Source organism: Clupea harengus, chromosome 11 (assembly GCF_900700415.2).
Source record: "Clupea harengus chromosome 11, Ch_v2.0.2, whole genome shotgun sequence".
Classification (NCBI taxonomy): Eukaryota; Metazoa; Chordata; class Actinopteri; order Clupeiformes; family Clupeidae; genus Clupea; species Clupea harengus.
In genome coordinates this window covers 7976026-8001549 of record NC_045162.1, presented here as the reverse complement: position 1 = coordinate 8001549, position 25524 = coordinate 7976026, and the positions used below count along the sequence as shown (strand labels likewise).

Genomic DNA, 25524 nt, shown 5'->3' with positions numbered 1-25524 from the left:
TATATATAGCAGGTTGATAGCTGCCAAACTGTTTCATAACTTTATTTATTACCATTTCATACAATCTTTGATGACATGCACAAACAGTCTCAACAATGATTGGTTATGACAGTAAAGTATTGCACATAGACAGCAATAAAAATATGTGGTTATTTGTCAATATAAATTGAACATCCATGACTAATCTGCTTAGTTAACGGCACTTACATAAGCTCCTGCTAAACTGATGAAAGAGAGCCTAACTAAAATCCATTTTTAGTCAGTGAATTTGATGTATCCAACTCGTATTTGGTCAAGCCATCAGTCACAACTTTAAGGCATACATATATAGCACAGCAGCTGTTTAAATCATTTAGCTTTGTTCAAGTTTAAAAACAAAGTGGGTTTAAACTATTTGATAATGGGCTTATTTTGTCCATAAACCCCATAATTACACACATATGGCTCTGTTTGTCAGTGTCCCCCCGGAGCAACTGGAAGAATATATAGTGGTCAAAGGAGTGGGCTGACTGGTGCATCGTGCCCATGGGGTTGCTGCCAGCGCAGTCAGTTCCAGTCCAACATGGATGTCTATCCCATCTCACAGACAGGGCACACTGTACATGTGCTGACTACATCTATGTTTGCAGGATAGTATAATATGCAAGATATCTGACCCGAAAATGGCAATTTCTTAGTCTGTTGTGTAAATCTCAGTGTCTCAAATAGAATTAAAATGTGAACTATAACATCAGGCATGCGGTATATCTAGAACACAAACAAAATTGACTTAAATCAAAACTTTCCAACTTATTCTCGACTGTCTTTAAATAATGATGGCTTAAGACTACATCCTGCATACCTTTAAGTAGAAACAAGAGAAATGGCACAAAGAAACAAGACGCAAGACAGACAACATTTCATTTAGCAGAAGAGTATCATCCTTTGGCTGATCACAACACCTGCACTTTCTCGTCTTATCGAACACTTACACAAAAAAAACAATGTCTCCGAACATCTAGGAAACAGCAGGGTTGGGTTAAGTTTGTCTTGACAGGGTTATCGTTCATGTATGCCACCTTAACACAGACTGACTAATCAGTCAAGCCAGGGCCTTGTGAGGAAGCAGCTAGGCGTTGTGCAGCTCATGCTCCTTGTCTGTTCTCCCGATTGCATCTGGGTTTGCCAGGGGGTCCAGATCAGCAAAGAGGTTGAACCAGGCTGAGAGGTCCTTGGAGCTTTCAGGCATTTCTGCAAATTAAGCGTATCAGGCAATAGTGAAACAACAAACTGTATTGGGACTTTTTTTTTTTTGCACATCTGGAATGTATGTTCAATTACTTAGGCTTAAAAGTGCCTCAATTTTCAAGGCTTGGAGTTCTCGCCTGTGATACTAATTGTAATGTTTTACACATTTGGCGAGGGGTTACCTCTCACTGCTGGCCTGGAGAAGTTCTGATTGGCTCCAGATGATTGCTCCGCTGCCGTGGAGACAGGCTGTGGAATGTCCGTGGGCCAATCTGGAGAAGGAGGATCCAGCGGTCAAGGGACATGTTTGCAGTTCAACTCAGCAAAAAAGCTTGATTTAGTAGCTGAGACATTAACTTAATCCTATGTCAAGACCTCACTGTGACATAACAGAATGGTTTCAAATTTAGTGCCATGTTGGAAAAGCCACTGTGTGAAATACAATAATAAATAAATCAAGTTCTGAACTTGTTCGGTAAGTTACGTAAAAAAAACACAGCAAATGTCAGCTGCCAATCAGCAACCCAATCATCGCCTCCGTTTCAATGCCTTTCAGCCACTCAACCGAGGCAGGTTTCCAGTCATCGTCTGACCTGAGGCGGAGGACTGGAGGCCGTTCATGTTCTGGTCCAGCAGGTAGGACGGGAGGAAGAAGGAGGGGGGGTCCTCGGACTGGGACTGTCCCTCTTTAGAAGGGCTGTCGGTCACTTCCCCCTCGCCAAACACCTCCCTCCACTCACGGGAGAAGTCGCTCTCCTCCAGGGAGGCGCTGTTGAGGATCTCGTTCAGCAGGGCCATACTGTCATTTGGAGCGTCAGACAGCAGATCATCCACACCTGTGAAAATACCGTGGTATAACATATATAAAGATATATATATATATATATATATATAGTATATATATAAAGAACCTCAACAAAGTAGCAATATGAAATCGTATCACAAAAGCAGAATTTCAGAGAGTTCAGACAGTTGCTAATTGAACACGGTGATACCGTATGGCCAGCAATACCAAAGGCCAAAGGTCATGCTGAAATGTTTTATACTGCATTTTGTCATTTGTCATGTACATTGTCATGCTTGTTTACAGCAAGTACCATTTCCATTTGATTAGTAACAGTGAAGGCAGCAAATAGTTTACCTGTGATGTCTTTACTATCGTATATATCATCATAGGAATTTTTAGCTGCACAAATAAAACATGAGACATTTATGGAGGACGAAAGTCAGAAGACAGTATGATACTGGTATGGTTCTTAAGTTCTTACTAAGTTCTTAATAAGTTTTCACATGGATGCATCTGTGAGGCTAAATAAACCCTGTTAATCCGGAGCATAATTCCAGGTAAGGACTGACTGTACCTGTTTGTCGTTTGTCCTCATTATGATTCTCGTCATCTACCGAAACAAGCCTGAGGGGGTAGGAAACAACCCAAAACTAGTTAGATAACTTTCACTACGATCTGGCAAGTATTAGACTACTTGATGAAAACACAGATTGACAGAACCACTCTTAGGAAAGTCAGGAGACGCACAGGTCCTCTGCAGTCTGATTGGCCCCCCCTTCCTCGGCCTTGACTCTGGCTCTCTTCTTCCCTTTCTTCTTTGATCCATGATTGGACAGCTTATCCATGGGGTCCTGAAGAGTCTTCCAGAAAGACGTGAATCAGTTTTTTTCATTACTCATGAGACTTGAGGCCTCAGGAAGCCTTTTTTGAGCTTAGCTAGCCTATATCTTCAAGAGCAGATGTACAGTATTTAACATCCGTATTTCATGTTTGCATGCATAGATGGTCATAGTTTCCATGTCCTAAACCTCTTCACAATAGCTAGTCAAACTATGAGCTTCAAATATTCTACTCTACACAAACCACAAAGAAGAACCCAATGTTTACTCACCTTTAGTGTTGAGAACTCATAATGCTGGAAGCCTTTGAAGCTCTCATGAATGGCTGCCATAGTATGGGAGGTTTTCTCCCAGGAGTGCAACAAAGTGGTCTGTAGTTCAAACAGAACGAATGATGAACAGCTGAATGAAATAGGCAAACATCTTCCTATTCTGTAAAAACAGCATCTATCATCACCTACTGAATGAATGGAAAATGTAACTGAAATGAAGTACAATAAGTCATACAGGTCACGGCGTCTGTCACACACCTGGTAGGTTGTTAAGACATAGGACAGAAGGTTGCATCGACTAGCTCCCAGTAAATCCACTTTCTGACAGACATCATTCTTCAGTTTGTCAAAACCTGTCTTGGTCAGTCGCACCTGTGCCTGGACCTAAGAAAACGCAGCTAAAATTCAGCACTCGTAGTTCAAGTTCAAGTCTTTTATTGTCAGATGCACAGAACAACACAGCACTAAAAGTCTTGTGAAATTCTTGTAGACACTTTAATCACAAGTAGGCAATAAGAAATAAAAAAACTAAAGGAAAGATCTGTCTGCAATGTTATACGCAAAGCTGAAAAATGAAAATAATGCTCACTGCGCCCTCTACTGGTGAAACTGTATGCCTCTAGGTGCGTATTTCCTATTTCCTCCACAACACTGCCAATGACTCATAAAGGTTAGGGAAGGCCTATGGTACCTTCCGGAACTTTTCCATTTGTTTGTGTGTGTCAGGGTCCAGCTCCTGGGACACATCCTTCATCCACAGCAGAGCTCCTCGATATTCGGTTCTGGATTGCTCCATTCGGTTCACCGTGAGCCATGTGTCTGAGATGGCCCGGTATCGGAATGTTTCCACTTCCTGGTAGAGGCGACACAGCGGGCTACGTAGTGCCATTCTAAAAAACAAAAAGCACAATCAGTTTGGATTACTTTGCCTCAGGTAAAGAACCTGAACATACTTGCAAAAGCACTTTAATATTTATTTTAACTTTAGCACCCATTGCTGATGCAATATCTTTACTATACTGGACAAATATGACTACAGCTTTTCAGTTAAACAACTATGTTTAATCTTTGAATATCTTTGACCTTTCTTTCCTTGAATTATTCCTAATAAAAATACATAAATCATGTATTACGAATATGATAAGATGCACACAGGGAAAATGTTCTTATATGTTTGTAACTGAAATGATTCCAAGTATAACTGTGTCTCTAGTGGGACTTGGAATCTGGAACTAGGACTGTGACTGACCGTTGCTGGGAGGAAAAACACAGAGCTTTCCCTGTGGCCTGCATGATCTTCCCAGCCCTGGTTTTGTCCTGGGAGCCCTGTGAGCGTAGGAAGCGCCCCAGCTCATTCTCTTCCTGAGACAGCACTGCAAAAAAAAAAAATGTGCCCAACTCAGCATTCAGCAGAGTCAACAGAAGCGTACAAAACATGGTATGCTCTACATCCAGCTTGATGTTCAACATAAACTGTGTTCAGCTACTGTGTATTAGCTATCAGCACTGGCAGATGTGGGCAGACACCATGACGCATCTAGCAAGCTACTTACTACAGATTCTCCTCTGGTACTGCTCGATCACCTTGAGAAGCTCCATGCATGTTCTCTGGATAGAGTGAAACACCTGCGGAATGGAACACACAGGGGCAGTCCCGTCATCACCACAGAGGGGCAGTCCCATCATCACCGTTTCCCCTGATCAGAACTCAGGCTCCGGACATCAAAGTCCCTGCTATGCGTTCACCTCAACACAGTTCTACTGATAGTTCTACTGGTTCATGAACTGTGCTGATTACTAGGATGAACGATGAAGATGTCCCTATCTGAACCTATCCAAATCTGAATTCTGAACTTAAAACACTGTCATCATAATGCATAATAGCAATACAAGACAATGAGAATATAGCATTCATATCAGTTATTCATAATGAAGGTAATATAATAATTTCAAGACCATGCAGAGTAAAGTCATGACATTAAACTCATATTGGTGAGTTTTAAGATGGCCCCTCATTCCCACCTCAAGTTTAGCGTCCAGGTCTGCATCTGAAGCGACAACATGCTCATCCTCTTTCTTCCCTGTAACTTTGATGAGCGTTTGTTTGGTTTTCCAGTATTTCTGCTGGAACTTGTTGACTACAGATGAGTCTTGGCTCTGAACAAAGCGGTCAAAATACTCCCGCGAATAACCACTGAAAACAAACAAATGCTTTTCATTATCATCATAATCATTGTAGTAATTGCAAACTATGATCACTGATCATGGAACTCGGTTTAGTGATATTTGTCTGACAACACTTACTATCTTCCCCCCTCCATGTCTTGGAATTGCCTGTAAGTGAGAAAGTTCGTGTACATCATCAGTTCAGCAATCTTTCAGATGGGTTACACAGCAAACATAGGGGCTATTCATCTCCCTGGATATAAACGAGGCAAATCAGAGGGTTTACTTCAATAAGCCATCCATAACTCTTAGTGTGTGTAATCTTTCAAAATGCCTTGTCTGCATAATCAGCATTTGATCACACAAGTAGCCCAACTGAAATGTATTAAAAGCACATGACAAGAGCTACAGTGACAGCAAAATTATACATTTAGCTCCTGTAATAGTACTGTATGCAACAGCGGATAAACCCATCCAGACTCGGACCACATCAATACTAAACCATTTCTTCAATAATTTCGAGCCTATAGTACATTAATTAGCATTTTAAATTAAAATAAATTAAATTAAAGGAAAGTAAAAACTACAGAACGTGTAGCCTACCAAACGTCAAACGCCTCAGGTCAGTTTAGTTGTTAACCAATCAGTTGACCGTCGCCGCAGCATGAATGAGGTAGTGATTATGCTAATATATATAACATAAGAATATGTCGACTGGGCCCAAGGCTTTACTCATAGGGCGATAGCGTCCTCCGACTCTCACTTATCAAGCTGTGCTATCATTGCTCCGATGTGATTAGACGAGCAATCCTCCTCGAAAACACCACGCAAGCATATCCATTACACAGAGCTCACCTCTAACTATATAGGTCCGATGGTCAAATACTACCGGATTTCCTTGTAGGCTACACCACGCCAAAATCAACAATCAGCTCTCCGTAATACAATACATTTCTAACGAACCAGTGAAATCTTGTAGGTAACAGTCAAAGGGTTGTATTGCTATAGAATCAGTCATATGACAATATCAAAGGGGACCTACCGTATGCTGTTGATATCATTGAGGTGTTTTGAATATTAGATATTTGTTAGGAGCCCTGACACGTCAATGTAGCGTAAAAGAAATATGTATATTCTGCTCCTGTCAATGGGAGATCCTTGTTGTAGAGTGATGTCTGACGTCACATGCAGTACGGCGATGACCACAAGCTCGTCTGACACACCTCCAGAGGAACGCAGCAAAACACGATTTGGGTTGATATCGTTCGGTTGATAAGACGAAGATCCAATCGCAAACGGAAGAACGGCTCAGAATAACTACCGTGGTTTTGCAAATAAGGCAACCAATCGACTAAGCATTTATAGTAAGACGTGATGACGATGATTGTTTGCTGTAATCCATTTATCTAGAAAACAAATAGGGTTCAGGATTTTAAAAGCTGTGCAGTATAACATTTTGTTGGATGGACACAGGGTCCTGCAGAGATCCTGAGGCCCGGTGTCAGTGGCATTTTTTGGGGGGGGGGGAGCCTAGCTGATTAAATAACAGGCAATGTGAACTCTGTTTGGGTTCTCGATTCTCAAAGATCGCAAAGTATACTAATGTGAGAGGCAACTGATGAGTGCAGAAGAATGGTGGGAAAACGGTTCGGGTCCCTGGAAACCTGAGTAGCCTACATCTGGAGAGCGGATGTCTACTAGTCAGGGTTGTCAGTGAAGCTAATGTAGAAAGGTGGAAACACAGTTATGACTATAAGTGTCACATGTCCCCTTCGCCTTCATCACAGGTGAAGCATACAATGTGTCAACAGAATTTGTCTGCATTAGCCTACTTTAGGCGCCTGGGGGTGTTGTCGAGAAGGCGGGCAGTGTCAGTGGAGTTTTATTTATATATACAGCTCTGGAAAAAAATTAAGAGACCACTTCAAAATAATTTTACTATTTATTGGTATGTGTTTGAGTAAAATTAACATTTTTGTTTTATTCTATAAACTACTGATAACATTTCTCCCAAATTTCAAATACAAATATTGTCATTTAGAGCATTTATTTTCAGATAAATTACAACTGGTCAAAATAGATGCAGTGTTTTCAGATCTCGAATAATGCAAAGAAAAAAAATCATATTCATTTTTAAACAACACAATACTAATGTTTTAACTTCAGGAAGAGTTCAGGAATCAATATTTGATGGAATAACCTTGATTTACAATCACAGCTTTCACGCGTCTTGGCATGCTCTCCACCAGTCTTTCACATTGCCGTTGGGTGACTTTATGCCACTCCTGGCGCAAAAATTCAAGCAGCTTGGCTTAGTTTGATGGCTTGTGACCATCCATCTTCCTCTTGATCACATTCCACAGGTTTTCAATGGGATTCAGGTCTGGGGATTGGGCTGGCCATGACAGGGTCCTGATCTGGTGGTCCTTCCTCCACACCTTCACTGACCTGGCTGTGTGGCATGGAGCACTCCTCAGAGTTGGGGAACATTGTCAGAGCAGAAGGAAGCAAGTTTTCTTCCAGGACAACGTTGTACTGAGAGTCTTTAATATGCATTGGCCTCTGCTGTATGGTCGTTGCTTTCAGTCTTTGCTACTGCAACACATTTATACATCTGAACAAAAAAATGATCACACAATAGATAGTCCAGTTCTTAAGAGAAAGCAGGTGATGTTACACTAGCTGTTTTTTCCATTCAGTCCCTGAGGTTGTTCAAGGGTACAATACACATTGAAAGTGATTGATGTATATTCATGCGTATTGTAACGTGCAATTTGGCAGTGTAGCTTCCGTGTCATTTAAGGACACAAGCTCCAGACCCCTGTGGATTTAGTGTTCAGGCCGCCTGCAGAACCAGAGGGGAGCGGTGGGCCTGGCTTGGACTATCTCTACAGCCTGCGTGAACGGCTGCAGGAGGTGCACAAGCTGGCCAGGTAAGCTCTGAAGTAAGCTTATGACACCTGCTGCAGGGGAGAGACGCACAGGTGAGGGTTTTCTGTCCAGAGAGCAAGTAGCGGGTTTCACTTAAACTAACAAGCCAATGGGTCGGTTCATGTACTTTTATTAAAAGAATGTCAGACGTTGTGTATAGGGTGCGGTTAGTCAAACAGAACAGGGAGGTGGTACTTCACCGAGACTGGCTTGCACCCTACCGGCCCTTGGCTTATCCGTAAGTGAGGGGGTAACTGGGGCTTTGCGTCCTACCCCGTTCTGTCGCCCTAAGCCACCGATGCTCCTCAGGGGTGTTCTCAACTACAGTGGCAGCTTCCACAGCACTTGCAGAATGTTGTGATGAGTGCTTGGGTTGTTGGAGACCCATCCGTTAGGTAGGGACTGTGTAATGTGCACAGAGTTGTGAGGTTCCATGTACATAATTAAAGAGACTCTGAGTTAGTTCCCATCATGCTATGCGCTACAATTATATGGATAAGTGTGTGTTCTGTTTCCTGAGTTAGAATTTTGTGTGTTATTATTTTTATCTGTGCACTCTGTGGTAATGCGTTGTGTTTTTTTGTGTGTGTGTGTGTGTGTTTTGTTCTGCTTGGTTCTGTTGTTTGTTCTGTTTTCTGAGTTAAAATGTCGTGTTCATTGCCCTCCTTTTGTGTCCAGTGTAAGGTGAATTGTTATTATTTTTATCTCTACTCTGTGGTAATGCTGTGTGTGTTTGTGTGTGTGTGTGTGTGTGTGTGTGTGTGTGTGTGTGTGTGTGTGTGTGTGTGTGTGTGTGTTAGTCCCTGTGTTAGTTAGAGTTAGTATCTGTGCACTGTCTGTGTCTAATTTATATCAAGAATAGACCTGTCTGCCATTCTGTATCAGTGTTTCCGGCTGAATGTGCTTCAGCCTTGTCTCCACAAGGCTCAAGGCTCGAGGCCAACCAAAGCAAAGGAACCGAGCTCCGATGCTACAGTATCATCTGACCTTCCCACAGTGCACTGCAGGTGCAAGATCTGACGGTCCACTGACCTTCAGGACTGGTAATGTTGAGGTGTGACATTATTCTAATAGTCTTTCATTTGTTATATACTAGTATTCTTTCATTTTGATCATTTTCTTCAGAAAATGTGAAATTGCAAGCCATGAGTATATACTTGAATGGCGATACACGATCCAGTAGATGGCAGCACCATACTGCATGAGCCTTTTAGCAACACACGCACACACACGCACACACACACACACACACACACACACACACACACACACACACACACACACACACACTGAAATTCAGTAAGATTTTACTGATTTTACTTTAGGCTTACGGCCTCCCTCCCATGTGCTGTAATGGACAGTCATCAGGAGGAGAGAGCTAGAAATGTACATAACATGCAAGATATCTAATTCTCAGTTGCAGCATTTTTGTTTTTACTTTTTGGCTATTAGCATAATTTATGTTTCTGTAGAGGTTGAACCTAATCCCCAACCACAATGTTTTATGCCCGGGGAACCCCATGTGCTCCCTTAAAGGACAATACTGCTGAATATGAATCAAAATGAACTGCTTAAAAATCAGATGCTTTTAAAATCCTACAATTTTTAGAGGTAATTGTACATGATTCAAGTTTCTGAAGGGGAAAACTAATATTTTCAAAAATATTTACCAGAATTACATATAAGAGGTTTATTTTATCAAAGGATAATTAAGGTATGAAATAACCTGTGTATTTATTGGTCAATGGGAAAATGTATTCTTTAAAATATAGATTTAGAGGGTTTTGTATCTGTACTGTAACATACAGTGCCTAAAATATGTCATTTGGCATGACACCACTGGACTTGCAAATGTTACTCACCCAGTCACTCAGTGCTATGAACAGACCCGCGGTATCGTCAGGATCACATGATATATGAACTCTTTGGAGAAATCTGTCACAGCAGAGAGAAAGCATTGATCTGTGTACGGTGCGCTGCATTTTAAGCAGCGCTCCGAGGGTTGACACTGTGGCACAATACTGGCAGCAATCCTCAGGCACTCTCAAGGTTAGAGCTGAAACAGGAGACTCTTCTTCTTCGTCCAACGCTCTCTCTCCCTCTTTCTCTCTCTCTTTCACCTGCTCCATTCATCACAAGCAACACAAACTTACTTAAGAGGCAGGAAAAGAGGTGATATATCTCAAAGAAGTTAAAGCATGGTGGGGTAATCAGTCTAGCTGTAGGTTCCTTGAAAACAAACGTAAACGCAAATCGATACACATTTTAAGATTAATTGTTCAAATCTTTAAAATGTTAGTTTAATTTAATATCAGTGGCTACATTGTCACCTTATTGTCCCACCAGCAACCGTATTTAGTGCTTACCGGTCTGGAGGGTATACACACAATTAATGTAGCATATTCTGTAACTGTATGCTGATTTATTGTAAACTGTTGACATTTTCTGTGCTTAAATCAGAACACAGAATGGCAGTTTCACCAGATGCAATGTTTGAATTGAATTCTGTAGACAGTTCCATAGGGAACCAATAAATAATCAGTGCACATAACCTACTCCTAACCCCAATGCCTGTGGGGAAAAACTCTTGAACCACTACACACACACACACACACACACACACACACACACACACACACACACACACACACACACACGCACACACACACACACACACACACACACAATACAATACAATACAATACAACACACAATAACCAAGACCTTGACTGATTGGTAATTATATGAATCATACCTTCAGTTACTTGTATCTAAAATGTAACATTTCCCCTGAGTAACTGTCTATAGTCCAAAACATTTGACTTTGAATATAAATATTTAATGATGGTTGGGGAATAGAACATTAATTATCATTCATAATGGAAACATTTAAAGGTGCCCCACAGACAAATAGTGCTGCTTTAAACATAAGTACTTTTCAGTGCCCTGCCCTGATGTACTGTGAAAGAAATATGCTTATATAATTATTATCATGTGTGTTAGTTTGATATTAGTTAGTTTGGTAAATGGAAGACTAAGCTCTTTCCATTGTTCTGTGAGAGGAAGTTTAAAACTATGGGAAGAGGAGAGGAATTCAGAGGTGTCATGAAATGTTTAGGTTAAGACTGATTTATTGTTGTAGAGTCAGGGTTTTTGAGGGTCTTAGGTAAACATTCTTATCTCTGGGTAACCAGGCACGAGAGGACAAAACCATGGGTGTGTCATGTCTTTGTTCTGTGAGATTTTCTGAATAAATGGTCAGGCAATTTACTCAAGGGGCAGTGATGGGTTGAACAGCGTTCTGAAACCACTGCACTCCTATTGTATGAGTGTATGTTGACGAGCGGTCTAGAACCATGCACTCCTCTTTGCCAGAGTAAAAGTTTGTTATTTATTATATTCTTGGTTGTGTGAGTCTTAATTCTGAGGTTATTACAGTCCTGATAAGGGTGAAATAAATCCCTAACATGTACAGCCAGTGAATCAATCTAAAACCCTTAGCAGCGTCATCTCACTAGGTCAAATGAGATATACAGGATTATATGTTTCAGTGGAATATGTGTCCATCACATCTGATCTGATCTTTCGACACCACGGCTGTGCCATGACAAAGGATAGTCATACAGCCATCTAGATACACCTCCGCTAAGCCTTATTTCTAAACAGGCACTAGAGTGTAACTTTCGAGGGGCCCAAAGCCCATTTGTTGTCAGGCTTAACCGGATTGTAACCATTCCACCCATTTCAATTCATAGAGGTAGACACTAAGCCCCTCATCAGGACCCAAGATATGCATGGGAGGAAGATCACTGCTGCTGGTTACGAAGCAATGAAGATTAAGAAGAAGGGGATGGGGAAATGCTTCAGAGATTTTCATCAGATTCACTACTGCCTCTACCATTCAACGTCCTTAATCTTAATCTCAAATCATATCGGTTATGTGCTCATTTATATTTTATCATCTCATTTTCCCTTAAGGTTTTTAGGTTTTTGGCGAAGCCTCACTAGCATGTTGGTCAAGCCAGAGAGGAATGGCACTGTTCCTGAGTGGTACCAAGTTAAATCCAATAATTTACTATTTTTTTATTCATTATTATTTCACCTTCGCTAAATTTACACATGCAACCAAATGGGATGATATCATCGCAACACATCACCCTGCCTAAGACAGCCACTCCGCAGGCATTCATTTGCACTCACCAACACCATTATTCCAACATCTCTCAAACTTTTTACACTTTCACAAAGCAGAAATGACAGTGTGCAAAAAAGCACAGCTAATCAGGTAACTTCACGATGAGACAATGTGCTGAGGACGCTCTAATCTAAGAGCGGATGTGACAGTGTGCCGTCGACGTGTGAACAGTTTTCTGCTGGGACTAGACAGATGTCAGCATGAAGGTTGCTCTCACAATAGCACCATTCTGGGAATGCTACCACAGGAACCTGAATGCTGAGCGATACACACACACACACACACACACACACACACAAACACACACACACACCATACGGGGCTTCATTCGTTTGCCGCACATGAACAATGGTGAATTGGCAGTCCGCTATGTCACATAGCTGGCATCTCTCCTGGTGCTGAGGTGTGGGTATGACATGCAAAAGAGCATACGTTTCCATTCTTGTCATTGTGTTAATTTTGGCATTTGTATTGCAAATGTGCATTGTGTTTTTTTCCCTCTGTCTCTCTCTCTCACTCTCAATAATTGATGTGTAACTGTTCATACATGTTTGCCTCAGGGAGATGACATTGAGTAATGGCATTTTCTTATCTTCAATGACTTTTTAATTTGTTCCCCAAGAGAATGACAACCCACAGATTCATCAGCGAAATAAATGCTGTCAAGACAGCAATACCAATTACATAGGTTCATTAACTTTCTTTTTAAATCCGTGATGCGAGAGACTGACAGTCCAAGACCTTGCGTGTCTCATTCTGAGAGCCGTAATAACCTTTTTGAATAGACCAGTGAAAATTAACAGCCCAGGGATTCATTAATGAGGCTGGCATTCAATTACAGGCAGTAAATATAACTTCCAGAAACAAATGTCCCAAAAAGTGGAGGTAATCCTTACCGTGTCAAATCCTATATTTTTGTTTGCCTTTTATTTTTATAGTTGATGTCTCGGAGACGCTCAGTGGTCAGTCTACTGCCAGATCAAAATCTGTGACCGAAATTTACTATAGCCTTGCTCAAGGTCAACCCCACTCAAGTAGTTCAGAATCCATTGAACAACACTCTCATTTGATTGACAAACAACAGAATCTGATTGATTCTGAGACTGAGTCAATCTTGAGATTGATCTGTCATCTACCTTTCAACCAGCTTTGACAATGTGTTCTTAGGCTGCACGGGATTATCCCATTTGGTGAAATCTGCAGCTAGTTTGTCATGAGTTCTTGCGAATGAAGAAAGCCAACCAGGTTCAACAAGCAGGTCAGGCCTCAAACACAGATGACTCTAAAGATCATGAACGATCAGTAGTATCTTCTTTCCAGCACCACTCATTCTCATTCATGTTTTAGAAAATATTTTAAAATATACAGATGTTAATTATCTAGCATTCATTTTTAATGACACCCTTTTGTTGAAATTACATATCCAGAACTATGATCATTTTCATACGTTTCATAAGTTCTTATATTGACAATTACAAACCATAAAGCTGGCAATGTGTTGGTATATGATTATTTTCTTTACTCCGTTAAGTAATGAACACTAAACTGGTGGACATAGATAATCTACTTTAGTAATAAAATTGGGGTAACGCTTGATGCGGGACATAAACACAGCTGCTAAGTACATAGCTCAGAGCACCACAACTGCAGTTCCTCAACACAGACTGATATCGATGTCCATCAACTAATTTAATTCTTTCATGCCTCACATCCAAAACAAAGTAGCCTCTTTAATGTACTCCCAAAGGCTCTCATACAATAAAAATATCCTGCATGCAATATATAATGTATACAGAGATTTCACTACACAATGTTTCATCTTTCTTCACTTTCCCCACTCTCCTCAAGATGGCTGTTTTTTCTTGCAAATGCCAATCCAAACCCCAATACCTCTCAGTCTGCCGTCTCCAACCCACCCACCCCCCCACCCCCCCCAGAGGGGTCACCCTGAGGGCATGTAAGGGGTGTCGCTGTGGTAGTTGTAGTCCGGGCACACCTTCTGCACCAGCTTGTAGTCGGTGCTGTAGAAGGAGATGTAGACGCAGATGACCTTGAAGGGCTTGGAGCAGAGCCAGGAGACGTGGCTGTGGGTCTGCTCCTGCTGGCACGTCTTGGACGGGTCGTAGCCGCCGCACAGCGAGCTCTTGGTGCCCCGCTCCACCTTCTCGTACTCCACCCGGCAGTTGAACAGTTTGGACTCGGATGGGTCCGCCGCGACCCGCTGGAACGGGTCAAACTCCACCACCTTGGTGGGCGGCACCAGGCCCACGGACACGTTGCCCTGGCCCGTGGCGTTGTACCGGAAGTACACGCTGAACGTGCCGTTGCCGTGGTCCACGATCTTGCCGGTGATGAGCAAATTCAGCGTCACCGTTTTCATGTTGCACTGGAAGTCGCCCCAGCCGAACATCTTCTTGAATTTGCCCGTCTTGACAATGGGTCGCCTCTTGGCCCTCAGGTTGGCGTGCTGCTGGGGGTCCATGGGGTCCGGGCGCCAATCCCAGACCTCCCCCTGATCAGCACGCATTCTAAAGGAAGACGTGTTCTCTTTGTCGACAACACCGTGTGAGAAAAGGTGGTTCGTGAGCAAAGCCTTTCCTCTGGCTGACCAGACATGCTTTCCCGTTTCTGGAACGTCTGAATCCAAAGAGCTGGATCTTTTAGAGACGGCGGTTTTGTCGCTGGTAGTCTGTGGAAAAAAACAGAAAGACATTTACTTAATCTACCTGGAAAGGAAATGTAAGCTAAAATGCCTGCATGTTTGTCGGCCATTTTGCAGACACAGCTAGCCAAACAAAGACACTCTGAGCAGCTGAAGGTCTTTGGGAGGGGGGGTTCTGTCTCTGATGGCAATACATGACAGCAGATCTGTCTTGGTCAAGTGTTGCATCTTTTATGCTTGTCCTCCGATCAATACTTTGAAAATAAGATTTTGTCACCCATCACAGAGCTCTCTGAATTGGTAATGGAGGATGCAGCACAGCAAGGGCAAAATGGCAGCATTGAGAGGCAAAGGTGTAAAAGGAGAGTTGTGATGGAGAGTTGGTAGCCATGAAGTGTGTCGCCAGGTCTAATATGTGCAACAAGAGAACATTTGTCTTAATAGTAAAGGCAGGGCTAAGTCATTGGGAGTTCAATTTTTTTAATTTATAATGAAAAACTCAACACATTATTGTTAGCCAAGCAAGCTCGCCACCACAAGAAGGAAAGCCTTTACACATGAATACCTGGCAAGCAAGCATGATCACATTTCTAAAAGCAGTGGAATCATGCTGAGGATCACTGACTGTTGTTGCAGGTATTTCCTTCTCTCTCCGTAAAACTAGCATTGCATTTGAACGTACAGGCGGGTTTGTCTGTCTTTGTCCTGGAGATATCAGGACACACTTCTGCCATGGCACAAAAATGCCCACACACACACATATACACACACTTGTACTGGAGTAGCTCTGTATTTGTTTCACTTTCTTAAGATGTGTACATTTGTGCAATTTCATGACCACCCGTCCTACCTGATAAGTGAAAATTCACCCTAGTTACCTCAGGACTCCGGAGCTGCATATAAGTATATTTATTAGACAAACAACAATTGCAATCGGGCTCACTCCCAGCACAAGGCTGAAAGTGAAGCAATGATAAACACATCGCACAAGGTTTATATAGATAGAAGTTGAGCGTTCAGCAGGGAAAACCACGTGGTGGATTTCTCATGTCCGAGGCAAGGATGGAAGTTTTGCAAGGTCGGAAGAAGCACAGTTCGAAACTTCTTATCACTTCTGGTCTAAACATGCTCTTGTACAAATGCAGACTAAGTGGCACCTAATATTCTAAGTTACACACGCAGAAACACAGAAAAGCCATGTTCCTGCTTACATAAGTACATGATTCATATAAGGTAATTAATGATACAAGGCACTTGATTATTATATTCTTAAGTCATTAACAGTGTTTGGAAATTATCTCCATCACTACCCTACTGTACAGTATGTCAACACGTACTTCCTGTTGCTTAGCCCAGTTGAGTGTGATATATCTCAGCTCCATTTTCCCGGGGAAGCTAATGAGTTAAATCTGTGACCAATTGCCTATTTCATAGCTCATAAGTACTTTCACATTCAATAGTTCTTTCCATTCAAACCAATTTAAGGGGGTGAATCCCAAAGGGCACTAGAGAAATGACTGTCATTGTGCCGTAATGATTACCTCTGGGTCAAAGCGGCCCCACCTCCAGGTCTGAGATTCCCCGACAGAGAGGCACATTATTGGTATACCTCAGACCTTGAATTGTCAGAGGTAAAGGACTGTCAAATGCAGCATGTGACCTGCACTGTACGCATGTACCCATGCTCATGATCTTGCACAGCAGCATACTCCTGGTGTAAACACAGAGACTTCTCCAGCCGGTCATGGGTATTATTTGTGCGTTTGAGTTGGAATCCTTTCGTCAGGACCTCTGAGGGGATGTTTCTGAAATTGCTCTCTTGCCATATACAATGTGGCTTGAAGCTTGGCCTCCGAGGGAATATAATGTGGCATATGATTAACTCTGCCCCCCAAAGTACCTGTCAACTTCTTAAATTGGTGTTGGGCCGGATTAAAGTCCGTGACGGCAGATTTGCAGAGGCCTTGTCTCGCGGATTAAGACCAGACCTGCATTGCGTCCTGATTTGAGTAGGGAGATTAACAACATCAAGGCATACGTGAAGGCTACATTTGCAAGTGGGGTATTACCTCTTCCTAGCCAGCAGAGGAATGTGCCGGGCCGTGCGACACGTGCAAACAATGAAAGCAGCCATCTGCCGCTGGACCCGTGCTCATAAAGGAAAACCACATGATCAGAGCTGCTCTTGGTTGATTTTCATAAAAATGGAAATGTTTTATGTTATGCTGAATATTTGGGGATACTTTCTCATAATCCAGCAAAATTAGATGCCGCAAAAAAGTAGTTATTCTGTAATATCTCTGTAATATGGCATATTGTGTAATTACAAATGGCTATTAGTGAAAAATGGTGTGAATGGATGTTTAAAAAAGAGTCAAAGGCATATTTAAAAGTTTGGACCTTCCACAGGGCACTTTGTACCAAACAGCTATTTTTCCATGTGTTAGCTAAATAAAGCTGGTAGCTGTCAAACGCATAAATCCCTTCACAAACTGTGACGTGTGTCACTTGCTGCTCAAGTATTCAGCGCTGGTGTGTGCACATGTGGTCTTTTTCACTCTCCTCTCTCACACTGCGCCGGGTGTGAAGAGTGTGCGTGTGTGTGTGTGTGTGTGTGTGTGTGTGTGTGTGTGTGTGTGTGTGGTCACTCACACGTGCCTCACACCCTCGGCCCATCAGCGCCAGGCACTCAGTGCTTCACAGTCACTCAAGGAGAAAAACTCTCCATCGGTGGAGGAGAGTCTGTGCAGCCTGTGTGCTTTACTCTTGAGTGGGGAGAGCTGCTGTGTGTTTAGCCCGGGCCATGCCTTTAGTCTGCTCATGAGAGTTGAGCATGGTCAGCCTTTGGCTCGGTCTCAGTGGCTTCACACTGGTCTCCCACAGATGACGCCATGGAAAAGATGCGTGTTTTTCTCTGTACCTTCACAACAGCAAATGGGCACTGACTGAAATAATAGGCTCCGACATAAATGCTTAAAATACAATTAGCATATGCTCTAAAGTACTGTTATCCCAGGGTCTGAGTTTTCTATGGAAATAATAGCATAATTGGTGCTTTAGTTCTCAAGAGCTGTCGTCAGTTGAATCCTGCCCACGAAATAAAAGTTAGCAGTAGCATAGCCAGACACATTAATTTGGGTGTGCCTGAGATCAACCTTATTTTAAGCTCTCATTAAAACATTATTCAGAGGATTTGCTTACCATTAGTTTTATACATTGTATGGACAACAGGCTATTGGTTTTATTCACTGTTGCTTAGCAACATGTGATAGTTTCAAGAGATAAGGTGGCGGAGGTGCCCTGCAATATCATTTATAATAATAATAATAATAATACATTGAATTTAATTGCGCCTAACATTAAAACTAAATGCTATAGGGAAATTAGTTCAAATTGATATTGTAAAATAAAATGCAGGTGATGCAGTTAAAGTTAGCAAATTGGTTTAAAAAGGTGGGTTTTAAGGGCATTTTTTCATTTCTTCATTTGAGGCCACAATGATTTCATCAATAACATTATAGCACAACGGTTGCATAAAAGCAACGTCAAATCTGGAGTTGTGGCGACTGCAGTGATCCAATCAGCATTGAACATGCAACTATCAGATTTTCTGATAGCAAGGGTAACCAAACAACCGTAAGACAGCAGCCATAAGATGGCCACAAACCTTAGTCTGTTCCTCTCTCTTCATGCATGGACTCTGAGGGCTTTCTTTTGACATCTTTGCCTTTTTAATTAAATCTCTAGCTAGCTAGCTTGCCATGATCTGTCACTGACTATCGCCTATCGAATAACATGAAGGCAACGCCTACGCCAACGCCACCCCATGCTCATTTGAACTTTCATTACAAGTGACGGGAAGTCTCTCTGTCCATTGGTCTATTTTTTTCCTATTCATTTCCATAGTGTAAGAAATAAAAATAAATAATATTAAGACTTTTTAAAATTGCAGCTAATTATTTTTTTAATGATTATGCAGGGTGCAGAGGCATCTCTAGGGACTCTGGGGCCCCAAAGCAAAAGTCTGAGCAGGGACGCCCTGACTGACCCCCGTCTACAAAGGGTATCTGTTCAAGCCAACCCTTTATAAGTACAGAATAAATACATATATTTATTTAATAAATATACACATATATAAATATAATTATATATACACACAATTACCAGTTTATTTGGAACACTGAGCTAACACTGATGCCGTCTAATACACCACTCCTGCAATAAACCTTAGCTTCATGAAGGTTATAATAATTAGTAAGTAATTGTTATTTAGAGAGCTGTTGATTCAACTGTGTGTTCATTTTATATCAGCTGTCCTCGGGGGACCCCTTCCATCTTGGGCCTGTTGCGACGCCTCTGGCTGGGTATGCCAGCTTTAGATATAGATGGCACAGGCACATCTGGGCGCAATGTTCTATGCTATGCTAACTATGCTAACTATAACTTGAAGCCACTGACTGGCCAGCACTTTTAAGTATTGTGGCGTGGTGGGGGTTTCCCAGCATGCTTTGGGTGAGAGACTGCATTAGGCCAGTGTGTCTGTTAATATGTAGTGCTCTGTCCTGGTAACATGATTCATGTCTCCCTTTTGTGTCTGGTGTGAGTGTGTGTGTGTGTGTGTGTGTGTGTGTGTGTGTGTGTGTGTGTGTGTGTGTGTGTGTGTGTGTGTTTGTGTGTGTGTGTGTGTGTGTGTGTGTTAGCCTCTGTGTTAGTTAGTGTATTTGTAACCGTCACTGTCTTTGTCTTTGTTATGTTGAAGTTAGACCTGCCTTCTGGCTCACCCTGAGTGGTATCGGAATCTCCTGCTTATCTTCATCTCACAAAAAAATTCCTATGGCCAATCTAATGAATTAAAGGGCTAATGTCAACTTGAAATTGCCCATTGAAATCGGGGGCAGGGTGATAACAACAGAACTAAGGAGAGATGAGGACCTCCATAATCCAAGTACAAGGAGAGGGGGCATAGCCAATGGCTGAGATTCCAGGAGCCTTGGTGAGGTTAAGCACCATTGTGTCCCCACCCTGGAGAAAACAGGAGGAGACTGCCAACAGGACGGAGCCAGCGTCTCTCACCCAGGGTCAGCCAGATCTGCCAACTGCAGATGGAGGCAGCATTCATTCTCCTCCCAGGATGGTGAGGAAATGGAGGTTCATCAATGACGACACCCCGCCAAGACCCGGAGCCAATGCCACCACCTCGCCGGGTCCCGGGTACAACGCTGCAGCCCCACCAGGACTGGGAACTGGGTGGACTGGAGTCCCTGGGGTGGACTAGGGAGGCAGCCGTACTGGGAGCCTCAGGTCCTCAACGGTGAACTGGGCCACATTGCATGCCATTGCCAACCGCTGACGAATCCCAGCATGACAGTGGTTCAGGAGGTAGAGGAGTAGAGCTGTCATTCAGCAATTGGAAGGTTGCTAGTTCGATCTCGACTCCTCCTCACCAAGCGTTGAAGTGTCCTTGAGCAAGACACTGAACCCCCCCAACCGCTCCTGATGTGCAGGTTGGCACCTTGCATAGTAGCCTCCACCATCTGTGTGTGAATCTGAGTAAAAAAGCATCTGAGTGAAAAAGCACTACATAAATGTAGTCCAGCTGCAGCTCGGCTGGTTGGGCCGGATGTATGGCTTATGCGCTCACTGTGACCTGCCGGGTCCTGGTGGGTACAGGGTCCACCATCTCCCTGGAGTTCTGGAACGCTTCCTGGAACAAGTGAGCTGAGACCGTGGCTGGAAGCACAACCAAGCTACGCATAACCACAGTCACAGGAGAGTGGGCACAGATAACCACAGTGACAGGAGAGTGGGCACAGATGCAGGAGACGGTTGCTAGTAAAGTGGTTCACTACTCATTCTGGCTGGCCCTAGGCTCTAGGACCCATTGCATCATTGGGCTGGATCTGATGGCCAGGCGGGAGGCCACAGTGGATGTGTCCGGAACCAGGCTACTTCTGGGCACTGAAGCAGTGGCACTCCACCCCACGAGGGCCATCGCAAATGAGACTTGCCGCACCGCTGCTGCTGATCAGAGGTGCTACCATATCCACGGTGCCAGCCCAAGGGTCCCTTGCATCGCCATTTCGAGCCCAGGAGTCCATCACACCAGTGCTGCCAGTCCAGGGGGAGTCCCCGCATCTGTCAAGCTGAGAGGAGCTGCTGTACCACTACCAGCCCAGGGGTCCTCCACCACGCTGTCATCAGCCCAAGGGTCCGCTACGCCACGTCTGCCAACCCAGGGATCCTCTGCATCACCATCGTCAGCCACGGAGGATCCTCCACACCATCGCCAGCCAGAGGGACCGCCATGGCACTGCCACCACCTAGAGAGTGCTCTGTGCCACCGCCGCCGGCCGGAGGGCTTCAGCACCATCATCGCCTCTTCACCCACTCGGAGCCCAGTGGTCCAGCTTCACCCACTCTGAGCCCAGTGGTCCAGCTTCACCCACTCTGAGCCCAGTGGTCCAGCTTCACCGGCCGGAAACAGCTTCCTCCAGGGTGGACTCAGCAACAGCATCCGCTTTCCCCCAGCACGTTTACATTTAGTCATTTAGCAGACGCTTTTGTCCAAAGCGACGTACAAGGGAGAGAACAGTCAAGCTACGAGCAATAGAGACCTAGTGTAACGATAAATACTATTTTACATAAGAAATAGAAAAAAGAAGTGCAGCAATGTAACTGCTGTAAGTGCAAGTTAAGTACTAGTCGAAATGCAAGTTAGGAAGGGAGGTGCTCTCTGAAGAGTTGAGTCTTCAAGAGCTTCTTAAGCACTCCAGAGACTTTTTGTTGGGTAAAGGGTTGCTGGGGGCAGAGATAGGGGCTGTGTGGAGTTTCCCAGCATGCTTTGGGTGAGAGACTGCATTCAGTCAGTGTGTCTGTTAATCTGTAGTGCTCTGTCCTAGTAACATGATTTATGTCACCATCGCTGTCTTTGTTATGTCGAAGTTAGACTTGCCTTCTGTTTCTCTTAGTGTGGTATCAATGTTTCCTGTCTATCTGCCTCTTAAAATGAAAAGGCCTACAGGGAGAAGAAAACATCATGTCATTGATGTTACATTATAAATAGTGTGCACCTGTGGTAAGAGGACTTGGCAGTGATAGGGGGCATCTAGCTCCAGCTAGGACACAACTTAGACTTGCACTGCTGTGGTACCATGCTATCCTGTAACAGTTTCATCACAGACAGCCTTTGCATGAAGGGGATTTAAGGAATGGCTGTGTGGCAGTTTGCCATGGGTTACTCTGGCACTACCCATGCACTGGCAAAACAAAACTTACTTGAGCAGCCTGTGTCACTAGATTATACACAAGCATCTCTTTCACATTGCTAATTAAAGGAACTGGAAGTTTGAGAAGGCCACAGAGATCCCCAAGATATCTTAGGTCTCTGGAATGTAATGGCTCCAAACATGGCCCTTAAATGCATTGCGGACGCTGTGTAGGCTTTGTACGTAGCCAACTACAACTTAATTTTATGATTTTTCATTTACGGCAAAGTTAAATACCAAGAGTCAGGATCAAAGGCTTAGTCCGTGAAGACTCGGCGCCCTCCCTTTGGCCTTCCATTTGTGAACGCTGCGGAAGAGTGCGCGCTTGATGCCCCTTTATCAAAGCATGCCTAATTTAGTTTTATCATGCACACAGCCGAGTGTACGTGAGGAGTCTCAATCTATGGGTTTCTGAATTCCGAGTTATGCCAATGACATCATTTTGTAATTTCGCACAGTACATTTAACGGCAAGTCAAATTCCTCGAAGATGTATAAAGAAATCATATTATAGGTCGCGTGCTCGGAGGTAGGAAGGCGCCGTCATATGGCAGAAAATAAATTAGCATGCTCGATCAACTGTGAAATGACAGTTATGGTTTTAGAGAATGGGAATATAATTAGATTATGGAAATTAAATTAGATTAAAATAATGGAAATAATTAACGTATTATACACACCGCCAGAGACAATGAAAGAGGTCAATCAAAAACCTTCCCAGTCTCTGGCGGCAGAAGTCCATGTATCAAACCCAGATTTGAGACCTAATTTGTACTTTATTTGTACTCTGTTTAAAAGGATTGATGTAGACATATATTGAAAGCTTTTAGAGTTAAGAAATAGGATGAATCAAGTATATGAAAGGAACAAAACGCGGGTGAGAGATGCCCAGACTACCTCTGTGGGGATCTACCACCTACACATCGTAGATCAGTAGGAGATATTTCTACAACTTGATTACCTGAATCTATTGAGATAAAGGTGTAAATATGATCTGACAAAATATAGATATCATGTAGAAGTAATTGGCTACTGACAAGCCCAGGGCTGCGTTTCCCGATAATGGGCTCTCTTTGACGAAGACGAAAGGTATACCTTACTAAAGTTGATAACTTTTCTACGCGTTTCCCAAACCACTTTTTAGGAGTTGCCTTAAGAGAAAGCTTCCTTCGTATACTTTCAAAGGCTGGATCCATGTGTTTGGCTTCGATTTGTGTCATTTTAGGTTTGAGCATGCGTGAGATCAGTTTGATGGGCATGATTCAGATTGGAGTGCAGGTTATTAGAAAGAACATCAACAAGAAGTAGCCTATTATGCTAAAATAAAAATAAAATAAAATAAGGACGGCTGTTGGCTGGATGCTATTCATTTCTCACTATTCGCAAGAAATTAAAAATTTAAGTCTAGTTAATTTATACCGATGTATTTTTTATTTCATGAAGCACAAAATGTAACGTAATGCATATCTTGGTCTTACATCGCCGTCATTGCATACTTCCAGGCACTAACACAACATTTGTAGGCTCTAAAGCGTTTGTTTTATCTGAAAACTGTGTTAACGTATAGCAAACAGTGGTCCGGACCAACCTTATGAAAGCACCTCTTACAGAAGGTATACTTAGCTAAGGACGTTTTGGGGAGACGCCTTGAAACGTTAAGGTACAGCTTAAGGTATAACTTACGAATGACGTAGCGTTAAGAAGGCTTCGGGAAACGCATCCCTGGTTGTGATTGTTCTTCCAACCACACACATAATGATACAAAATAAACGCATGTCATTATCACATATGTGGAAACCTGATTTCAACACAGAGTAAAGCTGATTTAGTTCAATAAATACCTTCAACAGAAATTACAGGAGTCATTCAAGATCCAACTCCGCGTTTACACATTTTTGCAGAGGGGACCTGTCCATGGTACTGAAAACTAATACTCTACACGCCACAGCTTCCCGCCTTACCTCTGCCAGAGATACAGGGTGGCCACCGGTCAAATCTACAAAGAGCGTATCAATAGGATACATTGTTTGCACATGTTTTTGTCAAGTTATGTGAGGATTTATTTGCAAGCAAACAATTCACGGGATTGTCTGTCTCTCACCAATGTTACCACAATATCTACCTGATATAGTTGTTTGATTTAACAACAAAAACATCAAAATAAGACAATGTGAAGTGTGAATACGTGTAGAGGCACAGGAATGAATTACTACTGAAAAGAGTAATAGTTATTACTTACCAAGTTGATAGCGTATGATAGGAAGAGCAGGACAAAACAATGCATAGACGACATTCTTAAAAACTCCTTAACTATTTGAAAAACATAAAGGGGTTAAATGATTGATAAAAAAAGTAAAAACTGACATCTCATTCTTCTTCATCTGTGTCATCCGAGGCCACTCGACAAAGTGCTGTGTGGTCTAACGGAGAAGCTCGCGGCAATTGAACATCTCCCCTCTCGAGTGTCTTGGTGCGCGACGGGAGGGGGTAATTAAAATAAAAACGTGTGGAATTTTCGGCGGGGTTCCGGAATTGATACAAGGTGGCGGAGTGTCATGGAAAAAAAGAAACTGTTGCTACTAGTTGCACTTCAGCCTAACCTACTTTATTTGGAGGAATCATTTGCCAAGAGTTCTCCAATTTCGCTAACAAGGTGAAATAGTTTTAAAGTCTTCACATCTGAATTTTCACATGTAGATTGCATGAGACGACAACGGCTTTCAGTTGTTCCTAATTTTTTGTTTTCTTCAGCAATGTAGTCACTGTGCACCAGCTGATTGGCTACTTAATTAGCATACTCAGTGCTTCAATAGATTCAAAATAACACTCATATCGTTCTCAGGAGTTCTTCAATACTGCAACTATCAGCGTAAGAATCTGAAGAGGGCCTCGGCCTGGTCTGCCTTTCTTCACACATGAGTAGGTGGGAATGGCTTTTCTGCCCCAGGGACTCTGCTTCAGGAGTGAATACACGAAGACAGGACCTCAGAATTTCGGAGGATCATGCAAGACAACACGCTGCAGTTGTATGCTGCAGTCTTCAGTAGTTAGAAAAATGATGGTAATTACTGGATGACACGGTGCCATCTAGTGGCCAATGAGGGTAAAGACCCGTGCATTTTTATTCATGTGTTTGCACTGTGAATGAACTTCGGTTGTGTGAATTGTGCATCTATGAATC

At 42.9% G+C, this 25524-nt stretch overlaps 2 protein-coding genes across 5 annotated transcripts; both read right to left on the bottom strand.

Moving 5' to 3' along the window:
• Window positions 1-28: 28 nt before the first annotated feature.
• On the bottom strand, window positions 29-6569 carry ica1 (islet cell autoantigen 1). Of its 4 annotated transcripts, none has more exons than XM_031576140.2 (14): window positions 6334-6569; window positions 5430-5459; window positions 5148-5319; window positions 4679-4751; window positions 4375-4498; window positions 3817-4015; window positions 3384-3509; window positions 3126-3224; window positions 2762-2865; window positions 2589-2638; window positions 2369-2413; window positions 1821-2063; window positions 1410-1499; window positions 29-1230 (listed from the first exon to the last, which is right to left on the bottom strand). In XM_031576140.2, exons 2-14 carry the CDS (start codon window positions 5444-5446, stop codon window positions 1109-1111), a joined length of 1464 nt encoding a protein of 487 aa, XP_031432000.1. In that variant the 5' UTR covers window positions 5447-5459; window positions 6334-6569; the 3' UTR covers window positions 29-1108. The 4 variants fall into 4 exon arrangements, with proteins under 4 accessions (XP_031432000.1, XP_031431998.1, XP_031431999.1 ...); XM_031576138.2 differs by having other exon boundaries at window positions 2762-2874; window positions 6334-6567; XM_031576139.2 differs by lacking the exon at window positions 6334-6569 and adding an exon at window positions 5895-6317 and having other exon boundaries at window positions 2762-2874.
• Window positions 6570-14359: 7790 nt separating this feature from the next.
• Window positions 14360-25497, bottom strand: LOC105891774 (neurexophilin-1-like). The gene is made up of 2 exons (XM_012817954.2): window positions 24583-25497; window positions 14360-15106 (listed from the first exon to the last, which is right to left on the bottom strand). The coding sequence occupies exons 1-2, from the start codon at window positions 24634-24636 to the stop codon at window positions 14360-14362; spliced, it is 801 nt and encodes a 266-aa protein (XP_012673408.2). The 5' UTR covers window positions 24637-25497.
• Between the last annotated feature and the right edge of the window lie 27 nt (window positions 25498-25524).